This window comes from Anopheles maculipalpis, chromosome 2RL, assembly GCF_943734695.1.
Source record: "Anopheles maculipalpis chromosome 2RL, idAnoMacuDA_375_x, whole genome shotgun sequence".
Lineage (NCBI taxonomy): Eukaryota > Metazoa > Arthropoda > Insecta > Diptera > Culicidae > Anopheles > Anopheles maculipalpis.
The window spans coordinates 34767061-34780966 of NC_064871.1; the positions used below are offsets into that span (position 1 = coordinate 34767061).

Below are 13906 nucleotides of genomic sequence, written 5' to 3' on the forward strand. Positions count from 1 at the left end.
GGGAGGGAGGGGAGAATCGCGACTGTTTCGGTCACCTTATTTCCCGGCTTGAAAAGGTTTGTGGAGGGCCTGTGTATGACTGTTTGCCATATTTCTGAAGCAGAATGCACAGTGACGACACAAATGCACTTGAAATTCTTCTTTTGTGTGTTGGACTACAGGGTTCGGTAGCAAATATGCGAGAAATTGCTTAAACTTGGTTCAATCTGTGTAAATATCGACTTATTACAGTTTATGGCAGACTTTCTTATGTTTACTTTGCAATACACCATCAAAAAATTATTTTATCGCTCACACTCAAAGAAACCGCAAAACGTGTAGGATATATTTCGGCCATTGGCGGTCCCTGGATGTACAGGGTCCAAGCGTGCAAAAAGCCAATATTTATGTGTGGTAAATCATCAAAGAGAATTTACACGCTACTTAAAAAGCCAAAATAAAACGTCCCGAAACGAAGTTGATGATTACAAAAGATCCAAAAGAACTACAAGTTGGAAGAACTTTCTTAAGCGAGCATAAGCTAAATCTGACAATAAGTTATTTCGCATTGATGCTGTCTCCAATAACCGCATCGCATCATTTAAAGTTTTTGGATAATGTCGTCCGGTTTCATTGACGCTGATGTTAAAATGTATTCTGAAGTTGATATCAGGATATAGAATGGACCCTTGCATTTTTGAGTATAGAGCGACTTCTGTGGTGTTTGAAACGTCGTCCAACAACAGGTTCCAACGCTATCCCACGCGCATAATCGGGGCCGAACGATGGCTGCTTCCTGATCGCTCTAATATCTGTGGCCCTCTATCAGGACGTATCTGAAGGTTCCTGAATAAATACAACACACAGGGTCCTATAAAATATTACACCCGAGTGTGAAAACCCAGAAATCTTTTGTAGCTCGCTCTATGAAGTTAGCACCGGAGAACTATATTTGAAAGACGTGTTCTGGCTTTCGAAATCGTCTTAAGATTGATGTTGCTAAGCACGTTAACACTAGAACGACCTACCAGTCCAGTACCAGCACCAGTATAAGTACGATTCATATGCTGGTCGTTATCTATTTAAAAGCACTGTTACTTCTCAACAAATGGTCACATCGATTTAAAATTTCTTCAGTAATTGTCTGAAAGTTGGAACTTTTTTACAAAGACGAAAGACGAGACTTACTTTATACTTTTGTCTTCAATATTAGGTTGGGGAAAAAGAAATCTATTATTTTTTCGGTAGATGGCTGTAGTGATCGATATCTCGTAAATTATCGATCAAACAATTTCAAATTTATGCTCGTTGTCAAGGTAACAGTTCGCACTAAAAGAATTCGTTTGCAGTTTTTTTGTTTTGTCCATTCGGTTCTGAGTTACACGGCGTTAAAGATGGAAGTCAACAAAGAGAAAATTCTGTACATTTTACAGTTTTTCTTTGATAAGGGCAAAAATGCAAGTCAGGCGGCTGAAAATGTGAATAGTGTTTATGGTCCCGATAGCTAATTACGCGCAATTTTGGTTTCGTCGATTCCGTTCGGGTATTTTTGACGTTAAGGATGCCCCTCGCACAGGCAGGCCCGTCGTCGAAAATGTCGACAAAGTCACTGAAATCATCGAAGTGGACCGGCATGTTAGTAGTCGTAGCATCGCCCAGGAGTTAAAGATCGACCACAAAACAGTTTTAAACCATTTGCACAAAGCTGGGTTTAAAAAAATGCTTGATGTTTGGGTGCCACACAAATTAACACCAAAAAACATGATGGATCGAATTTCCATCTGCGAAGCCTTGGCCAAACGTAATGAAATCGACCCATTTCCTAAACGGATGGTGACTGGGGATGAGAAATGGGTCACATACGACAACATTATGCGAAAGCGATCGTGGTCAAAGCGCGGTGAAGCAGCTCAGACGGTGGCCAAACCGGGACTAACGGCCAGGAAGGTTCTGCTTTGCGTTTGGTGGGATTGGAAAGGAATCATTTATTACGAGTTGCTCGTAATAAATGATATGGCCAAACATTAAATTCAGACATCTATTGTGAACAACTGGACCGTCTGAAGCGAGCAATTGACCAGAAACGGCCAGAATTGGCCAACAGAAGAGGTGTCGTGTTCCATCAGGACAACGCCAGGCCACACACTTCTATAGTGACTCGTCAGAAACTCCGGGAGCTTGGTTGGGAAGTTTTGATGCATCCACCATACAGTCCGGACCTCGCACCAAGCGATTACCATCTTTTTCTTGCATTGCAAAACTTTTTTTAGTGATAAGAAATTGGCATCAAGGGAAGAGTGTGGAAATACAATGTTGCTCGTTATGGGATAAGGCTTATGCGGCTTAGGTTTTTGCTTATTTTCCTTCCGCATGCCAGGATCTCTAAAGAATTTCTCGGATATTTAATCATATTTAGTATTGCTATTTGAAGAATTTGTTTAAATTGCATCAGCAATAATGTGATTCTTGTTATGCACATACATCGCCCATTTATTTGTCCATTATTTTAAATGCATTCCTTGGAAGCAATATTGCGAATTTCCTTTGAAAATAAAGCCATCCATGTTTATCAGGAACGTTGGTGGTAAGGTTTTTTATTCCAATTGCAAGAATGGTTCACAGTTTACCCCCGTCCTCTACTTGCCATTTGTACCTTTGGGCAGGAGAAAGAAAAGTATTTTACCCCCAACAAAGCAATGCTGGAATAACATAATTCACCGGACGCTTTATAGTTTGCGCGCGTTCAGTTTTGACTTTTCCGTTCCGTTTGTTAGAAGCGCACAAAAATGCAAATCCTTCACGACGAAAGCTGCGCTTCTGCTTACCCTGCTCTCGCGGGTAAAATAATTCCCAACCTCCTCCCCCCTTTTATCCATTGCCAGGGTGAAATGGAACAAAAAAAATCTAACACACAGACACACAATCCGTTTGCAACTCTCCCGGGTAGCTGAAAGCGTTACACAGGAAACGCAGTTGTTGGTTGGCGAAAAACCTCAAGCACCGAGCCAGTCAAAAGCAAAAGCACGCAGACGCACTCCCGGGCACACAAAACTTCCATCTTTCCTATCAAATCATACACCACCGTGGACTCACCGGCCCCAAGAAGGCAAGTGCACGAGCGAAGAAGGCAAAAATCGAGTTAAAAACGTATTTAAAGAAGAAAAAACCCACCTCTCGCGATTGGGAGGCGGCAGCATCACGCGTGCGACGCGTGGTTTCCTCGTGGAAAGGACGCGCGAGGCTGACTGCGTGGTCTACCGTGCCACGGGCTGGTTGCCCAATTTTCCACGCCGCTATCCCGCTGGCTTTAATTTCCGGTCGTATTCGGGTGAAATCGACGGTGACTAACGAGTACCGGAACTCGGGAAGACGCGCGCAACCACCGTCACACGGCCCTGGCGAAACGCCACGGAAGCCGCGACGATATCGGTCGATTGCAATGATGAGAATGGTGGTCGTCGGTCTTTACGTGGCGTAAGGTGTAGGCGGGCGAAATCTACCCGAAAGTTTACTTCATCGCCGGAAAACCACTACCCAGCCGCATCGGTTTAAAGCGGACCCGGGGCCGCCATTTCTTGAATATTAAATAGCCAGCAAGAAGAAGCGAGGGAAAAAAACACTCCCTTTTTGGAGCAACACGAACGCTGCGAGTCCCAACTTTTGCAATGCATAGTTTTGGATGTGGCACTGGTGTAGAGTAAGGTTTGCTGAACTGGGCAAAAAAAAAAGGAAGGGTGGAAAGAAATCGGCCAACGAATGCAAATGTGCAAATGCGAATCCGTAACCGCAACCATCTCTACCTTCTGCACGCCGTGAAAATGTGTTCCCATTGTTGATTCTGCCCCAACGATATACAACATAGCTCAACAGCAGCATGTTGCTGCAACCCGGCGCGTTATGCTACAATTTCTATGGTGGTTTGTTGTGTTTTTGCATTTCGCTTTCTTTTTCAAAGTGTTCATTCCCAAAAATTTGCTTAACGCATTTTGGGCTACCACCACACTATCTTTTCGAACTGAGCAGCGAAAAATATAAAGGCAAGAAAATAGAAACAGCGTGGAAATCGAAAGCAACACCAGTTCAGTTCGTCCAACATTTGCCTGAGCCAATCTATCTGCGGACGTGTGATGTGGCGTGGTGTTGAAGAAACGCTAGGCGGCACACTAAAAATAATACCGAAACTGCAGTTTGTTCCTCAATTTTTCATTCTCTCCCTCTCTCCAACCAGCCTCCGTAACAACTCTCCAGCGTCCGCGTTGGAGCATTTTTACTTTTTCCGGTTTGAACGGAAGTTTGACTTTTTAAGCGAGTGCAATTTTACTCCCTACAAAATGGGCGAGCAAACTAGCCGTGTGCCTTGTTTTCTTTCTTTTCCATTTAGGCAGTAATCTTGTCTCTCTCGTGAACGCAACTTTTTGAAAGGAGGCCAATTGGCGAAATGTCGAACCACCGATGGTTTCCCCGCCACCCAAAGGGGCGGGTTTAAATAAAATGGCAACCGGCTACGATTTCGCGATGATTGCCGTGATTGTGCGACGAATTTGATCTACGGCCCATCGTTAAAATCGTTCAAAGTCGGTTTTTTTTGTTGGATGTAGAATGTGCTGTACACAGAAGCATAACTTTTTGATGTAACTTTTACGGCATCGATTTGTGCGAACGTGTGAGCGAGCGAGTTGTGCACCCTTTGCATACGTAATGCAGGCATCCATCTACCTGTACGCGGGAGCCCAATCCGATAGAGCCGATCGTTCGGGAAAAACTTTTATAATCGAAGGGCCCTTTTTCACCGAACGGTGGATGAAATGTGTGTATGTTGAGGGTTTTTATTATTTATTTTCTCTGTTGCTCGTGATTTATTTCATCCATCATAGCAATGCAAAGCGTGTTGATACTTCCTTAAGAGGCGACGGTGAATGGTGCCGGTCGTTCACGGATTTTTGGACATAAGGAAACAGCAGCCATTCGTTTTGAGGGTGTTTTGACGGAAAACTATGGTGTAAATCTCTCACCGTTTATGATGCTAACGCTACTTACGTACCTCTTCTCCAACGTAAAATGTTCCTAAAATAGCTTTTTGTTTATTTATGCTTCAAGAAGCGCCCGACGGTGCGGTTGTTGCTACAGTGATGGACAAAACTATTTGCTCGACCTAATTTAGTCGACATTTTAGAAGTGTTTTTCAATATTTATATGAAGTGTGTGTAACACACTTAATAACGCTTGAAACACAGCAGAATAATCTCTGTTCTAGCACTGTTTGGTTTTTGGTTTGGAACGTGCAACCGAAGAGACTAAATTCTTTTTTTTAAATCTTGAAAATTAACTACATGTAAGCCCTAAAAACCAAATTTTCAGTTAATGTTAATAAAATACATGGCGAACCATATTTATTGTATATTAATTATTTATTTATTTATTCATTTCTTGATTACAAATCATGACGGTACAATATCTTACAGTCAACACCGCTAGTGATGATTAAATTTTATAAATATAATGATGAGGCATTTTTTCTTCTTTGCTTTATCCCGTATTGTAAAGAACGCATATTTTGAATGTTTTTGTAAACTAGATTGAAGGGGCATTTGGCAATACGACGACGTGCCGTAATACTTAATAATTAATGAAAATTACCGGGGCGTTCACAGGCATGCTCAGTTGAAAGATCGTATTAGTATTTTTCATTCAAATAAAACAAAATATTTTTGTTTTAATTATTCCGAGCAGGTCGTATTGCTAAAGAAAAATAAGTTGATTTGTTGAATATTTGCTCGTCAAGCTTAATCATACATCTTACACACTAAAATTGTTTTATCCATCACTGTACGTAGCATATATTTTTTTTAAGCAATCTCAGACGAGAATGGCGTCTCCATCGGTAGTTGGAATAGTGCCTTTCTACGGCAAGAAAAAAATCATCTTCAACCCCTCTAGCAAGGAATGCAACCATCGTGAGCATTCCCGAAGGATCGTTTTTCCATTCAGTTTGCTTTTTCATCACCCTTCTTAACAACCAGCTGAAGTGAATCTGTTTCAACTGCATCCTCTGGTATAGAAAAGAAAAATCGCGTTACAACGCTGCACGGCTGTTCCTACTTCTACTACAGCAAGCAGCAGACTCATTGAAAAGAATATATAGTGTTGTTGCCCTGCTGCTGTGGCTGCATGTTCAATGCTCTCGTCGAGAAGTACTTTTCTGACCCGTTGGAGATGAGCTTTCCATCTAGTTTGTATAATTCCGCGTTTTGTTGTCTCTTGCCTACCACCCAGTAGGAAATTATCTAGGATCTGTAGCGAGCGAAAACTATGCTACCCCATGAAAAGAGCTTTTACATTAACCTTTTCTTCACTAAAGTGTGGAAAGAGAAAGAGAGATAGAAAAAGATAGACGGACAGAGTCGCCAGTTCCCTTGTATACACCTAATTGCCGAGCTTATTTTACGCCACGACGACCCGGAAATTATGTCGCAAATATGGCTAAGAGTTGTAATCTCATTATGGATATTGCTATTTACTACAGTGTGGCGTACATTAGACTCGCGCACGAGATTGATGGCAGCAACAGGGCAAAGTCCCACCAGCGAGCTTTACATTAACCATCGAGTTGTGTTTGGTGCTTTGTTTTTTCATCCCGCGAATTTCGACAAGCTTCTGGTTGAGCGGAATAATTTGTTAGCCAAGTTTACTTTTCCCAAGAAACATTATCCCCGGTGCCGTCAACCTTCTCCGGTGCACGGTGTGAATGGATTCCCCCGTTGGCTGGTGTGCGCAACGAATAAATACGCAACCAACGGCAACTAAATGGCTGAAATTGGCACATTTTCATGGCCCGGGCCGGTATTTTTGCCAAACGAACCGATCAGGCGTATCGAAACGTTTCTGAAACGATGATGATGCCGGTGGTGACGGTAATATTCCCGCTTCACACAGCCCCACCGTAGGTCAATTCTCCAAAATAATGCCGTGAAAGTTTTTCATGCGTAGAATTGCTTTTGCATTTTGTGTTCTTTTTTTTTGCTTCTCCTTTGCTCTCCAGCGCACAGTAGTTTCGGCACGTGGAAAAGGCAAAATGGTAGCATGCGATAGAAAGAAATCATTTCGCATTATTGATGGTTGCAGAGTGAGACATCCAATTTTTAGTTGATGTCGTGTGGTTAGCGTGGCGCCGGTTTTGCTTCCTCTCAAGCCGAGTATGTCCGGTAACTGTCCGGTTTTCCATTTTTAATTTTTACCACAGTCCACTAAGATTGGACCTGCTGAGGATGGACACGAGGGAGGCCCTTATCGAAATATGCCCGTCATCGGGTGTAACCTGAAACCCCCAACTGCTCCTGCCCGAGAAGGTTTTCTCTATCCACAAATGGCCGTTAAATTATTCTCAAATTTCCTACTGTGAGGCAATAATAATTCATTGTGTGCTTTTTCCTTGTGTCATCATCATGTGCTGTGAGAAAATTTGCTTCACAAACAATGGTTTTCTACACCTAGCCACTAATGATTTTTATCAATCCCAAGAGCCCACACGATCAGACGAGAAATCGAGCAGTACGCGCCAAGCAACTTTACTTCAAGAAAGTGAACACGCTCGCTCGCACCGAGCGTTAGAAATTGGGTCCCATTTCGATTTTAATTAAAATTCCTCAAATAACATACGGCGTGTGTCGGTGGCACTGTTACTCCAATACGGGCTCCACTTTGATGCGTATCGTGGTGTTGTAAAGCCGGCAGGAAAAACCAATTCATCCATCACTTTGTCAGTTTGGTTTGAATTTCATCCCGGCCGCCAGACATGGCAACCGTCAGCTGATATTTCATTCCATTACAGATCGGAGAAGAGCGATTGAAAATCTTGGAAAAGAGCGTTGGAAGAATTTATGTGCCAAATGTTTACAAATGGTTTAAATAGTTGGCATAACTTTGCATCATAGAATTCACACGATCTTTGTAGCGTTTGGGTATTGTTGTGAAGATAGTTGCCACATTGTCTCGTAACGGACAGGATGAAACACTAATTTACGGGTAGATTAGAGTCGGTACAAGAAGATACTTACCGATCGGCTTCAATTTCATAACGTATAGAAGAGATAATTGTACTTGATTAAGCCAATTTCAGTTACTTTTACTATGGTTTGTCCTTATAGAAATAAGGATGCTTTTGTCGAGGTAATTGCTGGTCCTTCCCGTGCGGAACTATGCTTCCACAAACCTCTATTTTAGTGGACCGACAACTGAGGGTCATATGTCTTTCTTTTGCCCTTATAAAAGCCTCTTTTGTCTTAATCTATTTCAACACTTCAGACAATATGACGTCTTTTTCGGTTAAAGTCCATCCACTTTTCTACCTGATTGAAATATACCCGTACCTATTATCCATTAACCACAAATGGTATCATAAAAGTTTAATTAAAATTAGTGTAAGAAATACAACTCTATCTCTCTCTCTATCTCTCTCTCCCACCGAACCGAACTCATCGTACCGGAATTAATAAGACAATGATTAATGTAACCGTTCTGTAGACCAGCAAAACCACCAGTTTTTTTTTTCTCTTTCTGGCTTCTGTCCTACCCCTGACACAATAGGGCGGGGAAAAAGTTGGATTAAAATTAAAAAATATTTCTCTCAACTAATTGAACCTAATTATGATCTATATAGACGTCGGTGGGCAACGCATTTCCTTTTTGTCTTGCTTCCCGTTTAAACAAACCAGCCCGTAACCGATGTTGCTCTATACTACCGCACCGTTTACAGTGTTTTAGTTATTAACATTTTAGCCAACCACCGACACTATTGCTTCCCTGCGGTCTAAGGGAAGTCTATTTCGCCCTCCCTTAAGATGGTCCGCCCTTTTCTGTTACACTCCACTGTGACCTGTGGCGCTAATGGTTTCCATTACTGTGTCGTTATTTATGCCACTTTTTAATATGTTTCCTTTGGATTGCCGCCCGTCGCGCCACAAGGATATAAATGCAACCGCCCAGCGACTCAGAGCTCGAAACGGTGGCGAACACCGTCTTCTTTCGCTTCGAACTGTCCGTTCACTCCGAGGGATGTGTTAACACTTAAGAATTCTCGACAGGCAAAACCGTCCAATAATCTCCCAACGTATCTCTCTCTCTCTCTCGCCCCGCACATCCCATCTCACGACCATTACGCTTTTCCTCACGCAATTCATTACCACGCCAGCGCGCCCTCGACGTGGCCAAATGCATTCCACATTCTTTCCAACCTGTCGCCGCCCGTAGCCTGTTCTGTTTTGTTCGTGTGGTTTTGTTTTTCCTGAACAGGGAATAAGATTCCACCGACTTCACTAACTTCCGGTGTTGGTGTTGCTTCCGTTTTTTTTCCTTCATGTGATACTCGTTTCTTAACCTGGGTTCCTGTTGTAGTTATTATTATATCGTACCCAAAACGGCGTCTGGCTAGCTGTTCACTGGCTACCCCGAAGCGAATGGGCGTTCCCAGCAGGGGATGCTGGGGTACGGTAGTATTGTCTGTAATTGTTCTAACAACCGACCGTCCATCAGGACCTCGTGGACCGCACCATAGTGGCGCACGGGTGTTATCACATCGACCTCCAGTGCCACCGAACATTGTGCACTCGCGCAGTTTTAATCAAGACATTTCTAACATTTTCCCTTTTCTTCTTCTCTTGGACATTTCTTCTCGTTTCTGTCTTTTCAAAAACGGCGCCCACCTGGCACGCTAATAAATGGATATTTATAACAGCGACGATGCGAAATGGCACCGACGGAACGCTCATCCATCCGGGCGTGGTCGAGGACGACTCCGGTAAGGTTGGCGTAATCGCTATATGCATCCTGTTAGTGTTCGCTTTCATCGCCGGATTGGTAAGTAAATGTGGTTTCCCTATCAGCTTTCTAGTGGGATCCTTTTTTCTTTCTTATTTGACTCTTTTGTAGAATTATTTTTCCTCTTTTTCATTGATGGAAAAATTTCAATTCCAATGCAATGAGTTCAATTTTCTCAGTTTTATCTTTAGAGTTTCTTTTTCTTTTGCGATCGTAAGATTAAATAATTTTTCCTTTTCTTATATTGCATTTAATTATTTTCTATCGATCCTTAAGATACTTTCCAAAATCGAATCATTTTTTTTTTTTCAATTATCCAACCTTTTTTTTCCTTTCAAACTCTCTTTTCATAATCAGATAAAACAGTGAATGACTATTTCTTTTTCAACCTATTTCTTTCCGGTTTTGCCAGGTTGCGCTCGGTTTGTATCGCTACTACAATCACGCCCGCTCGACAACGATGAACTTCGACAATCCCGTGTACCGAAAAACTACCGAGGACCAGTTCAGTCTGGAGAAGAACATGCAGAGCCGCATGTATCCGAGCACCGTTGGCGAAGAGGTAAGAGCGTTAGCCCGAGACTACACCGTCTGCATAAGATAAGGTGACCCGGGGTAGTACGGTCACTGCAAAAAGGGGTGACCGAGATCATCCGCGTGCAAATTACCTGCTATTTAATAAAGCGGATATCCACCTGCTATGGGCAAAAACAAAAAGGGACAACACAGCAGCACAAGGCATTAGGTTAAACGTTAGCGAAAACTATCATCGGCGTTCTTGTTTGTGCGACAGAACGGGTGGGTCGTAATTTTGTAAATGCAAAACACTTCGAGGGAATGGACAGATGGCGGCGCGGTGATCCGTGTACTGTGCTGAGATGCAGAGCGAGAAGAAGGATGATGAAGTTGGAAATGGGAACATCTAACGAAGAAGGATTACTGATCGAGCAAAATTAGTGTGCTAGTAGGATCATGGTATAGGATTAATTGAAACCGTTCCGTTCAGACAGAAGAAAGCTTCCAGAACGTTTATTATTGGGAAAGAACGGGCAGAATATGGGTACACTATATACACAGTCTGCTAAAGGACAACCATTAGAAGTAGAAACGATTGATGAACAGACTTCTAGTCGATGCATCGATCTCGTACGATGGACAAAATTCTCAAAAATCTTAGTCGAGTCATGGTCCTTTAATGGCGCCTGACACCATCAGAAGATGCTTCGTAACGTTCCTGATATTCATGTAGAGTATCATTCAACATCGGTCAGTCTCATTCAACATTTTATCCAACACTCAAAAAAAAAACCTTATCATAAATCATCACCTGTCTGGTGTGCGTCCGATGCTCGTGGGTTAATTCTTATCCATTGGCTCGAAGATGAGCACACAAAAAACACACATGTGCAGGACAGGATAGCACACCCTTCACACTGACTGTGTCAAGTGTTTGCTAAGGAACGGTTAATAAGTTGGAAGCGCAAAAAAGGCTCTAATTAAATAGGAAATCCTTTGGTTCTGGCCACATTTGTCCCGGGAAAAAGGTTCTCCTCCGGTAAATGGGAGTATCACACGGGGTTGCCTCATAAGCGCGGGCTCATTCGGCTCATCATAAACTCTTTTTGTGAAGCGAGTTGGGAAAGGTGAAAAAACCCACTTTAAAATTTAATTTCACTCGTTCCCCCAAAAGAGTTGTTGGGGTTGTGATGGACAGCAGCAAAAAAAAAGGAGGAACTACTGCTGCTGCCCGTGCTAAAACCAAGCATATGGGTGAATATGAGCAGATATTAACCTGATTAAATCCTTGGTTCCTCATTCGCTCGTGCACTCGAACCACGTGATGAAGGTACACAGAAGGACATAACTAAAACACTAACTAAAAAGTTTTGTGTTTACCAAAGCTCTCTGCCCTCACTTTCTGTGTATTCATTTGCCACTTTTTATCAACCGTCATACCTAGAGTAAACATTCAGGGCAGTCACGGGTTTTGTGTCGGTTTCCTAACGTAATGTGTGTTTGTATTTGTCACACCATACTCTCGCACCCCCCCCACATACACACACACACACACACACACACACACACACGCTCATTCATTCGATTTAGACTGTAGAATCTGCTTTGTGTGAAAAGCGACACCAAAAGGAACCACTCTGGCAAGTGAATAAGTGTTTGGGGTCAGTGTCGCACAAAAGTGCCCACCTCAGCTTCAGTACTCTGCTGCCTGAGCCTCACCGAGAAAGTCCATCGAACAACAAAAACAACAAAAACAACAATAACAAAGTTAAAATAGACCATCCGCATACGCTGTATGTGGAACAACGTTTCAGGCCATGGATACAAACTTTTATATCCCACGCCTCTTGCCGATTCCGTATCCTCGTGTGTTTGAGTTTAAGTTGTGACAGTGTGGTGTGGAGCATGGTATTAGTTTTTTTTTTTTGCTATGTTTTTCGATGTGCGTGTGTATGTGGTCCTTATCCTAGAGATGCTGTCCTCACCACCCGGACCAACATGAATTATTCACAGCCTTGGAGGCGGCCTCATACACAGATGGATAATAAAATAAGCTAACCGACGAGATACAAGTTTTAAGCAAACAGTCACTCCGAGAGCATTCCGAGCGCACCAACTTTTTGGACGCTTTCATTTTATTTTGGGTTTTGTTTTCGGAGGGTGTTTTGCGAACATGATTAGAACTATGCTTCGCACTTCGGTCAATTAGGTGGGAAGCTTTGCATTTGAAGCAGTTGCTATCTTTGGGTTTGCCTTCCGAAAAAAACCTCTCCAGAGCACTATAATATGAGCCATTTTTCCACGGAAAAAGTTGCATCGAAACGTGGGCAACAAAACAAGTGTACGACGAAGGTGGAGAAGATACGAAACAAAAAGCAAAAATCATCTCGTCAGGTGTCTGGAGTCTGATTTGTGCTTTGCACAAAACAGCACTCCCCCCCTCCCCCTCCCCCCCTCTCCTCCAACGCTCTTGGAGTGTTTTCGTCTGGGAGCTTAGTATCTCGCCGTAAGGTCTTTTCGGTCTACAGTTTCTTTTGTTTTCTGGTTCCTGCGCGCTTGGTTGTTGCTTTACCGGACCGAACAAAAATGGTGTCACCCGGTTGCGCTGGGTCTCTGGGCAAAACATGTCCAAATGCACCCAGGGCAGCACATGTACAAAAATGGTCTCGCGATTTACGGAACGCTTTTTCCACTTTCTATTTATATCCGGATAGCAAACAGAACGGCACAAGGGACTTGACTTGCATGACTTGCTCCGAATGCTTGCACATTCTCCATGCCGTCCGCTCCGATCCTTCCGCTCCCTTCCACCGGATACCGGAATGATGGAAAAAATTAGAAACATGAAAATGCGGAAAGCTTGACTTCAGAATGCATTTGCGTGCTTCCCCTTCTAAGGATTTTCTTCCGCTAGGGTGGTGCGTCCCACCACTTCGGATGTCTAAAGTGGCTTCTAATGCGCCTTTTTTTTCCAGGATTGAGCAGCAACAGTAGCTAGTAGCGGCTGTGAGTGAGCTAAGCTGATGTGCTTGCAAAAGACGCACCCGACCCACTCGAGGGAATCGGGGTGTGTGTGTTTTTGCTGTGCATTGTACGGTTTTATTTCCTTATTCTCGAACCAAAAGTGCACACCAAAACGGAACGACCCGACTGTTTGCCGGGGGAGCAGGGCACTAAGAAAGGATTAAAAACTATCTACCCGTCCACCGACATCCATATTTCAGTGCTCTTTTTCCACTTGTTTCTGATGCTGGCAAAAGAAGAAAAGGAGAGCTAATAAAACGCTCCTAGAAATGGGGTTGAAAAAGGGGATTCGTCTCACAGGGTACAATCGTAGAAAAAAAATAAAAACGGCGAGATTTTGTGCAACAAAAGTCAAGCGCGATGCGATAACCCGCTCATTTTGGTACAGCATCAGATTTGACTGCAGATTAGGCAGACTGCAGAATGAATGAATTGGGTACAAATTTGCAAAGTTATAAGCAATAAATGTATAAATATAGAGCTCTTTTTAACTAATCCAAGCGATTGTTGGCTGTAGCTGACACTTAATTACTTACACATTTTAGTGTAATAAGTATGGATCCTTAAATATCTT

At 43.0% G+C, this 13906-nt stretch overlaps 2 protein-coding genes across 9 annotated transcripts in view; both read left to right on the forward strand.

Moving 5' to 3' along the window:
- Nucleotides 1-13906, forward strand: part of LOC126558244 (isocitrate dehydrogenase [NAD] subunit gamma, mitochondrial) — a 517410-nt gene that overhangs the window by 153063 nt on the left and 350441 nt on the right. The gene's annotated exons all lie outside the window — the stretch shown is intronic.
- Nucleotides 1-13906, forward strand: part of LOC126556861 (low-density lipoprotein receptor) — a 161988-nt gene that overhangs the window by 144680 nt on the left and 3402 nt on the right. For all 6 annotated transcript variants that reach the window (XM_050212399.1, XM_050212395.1, XM_050212394.1 and 3 more), the window contains 2 exons: nt 9710-9831; nt 10205-10354. In XM_050212399.1, the coding sequence (XP_050068356.1) occupies nt 9710-9831; nt 10205-10354 (272 nt within the window). The remainder of the gene's footprint in view (nt 1-9709; nt 9832-10204; nt 10355-13906) is intronic.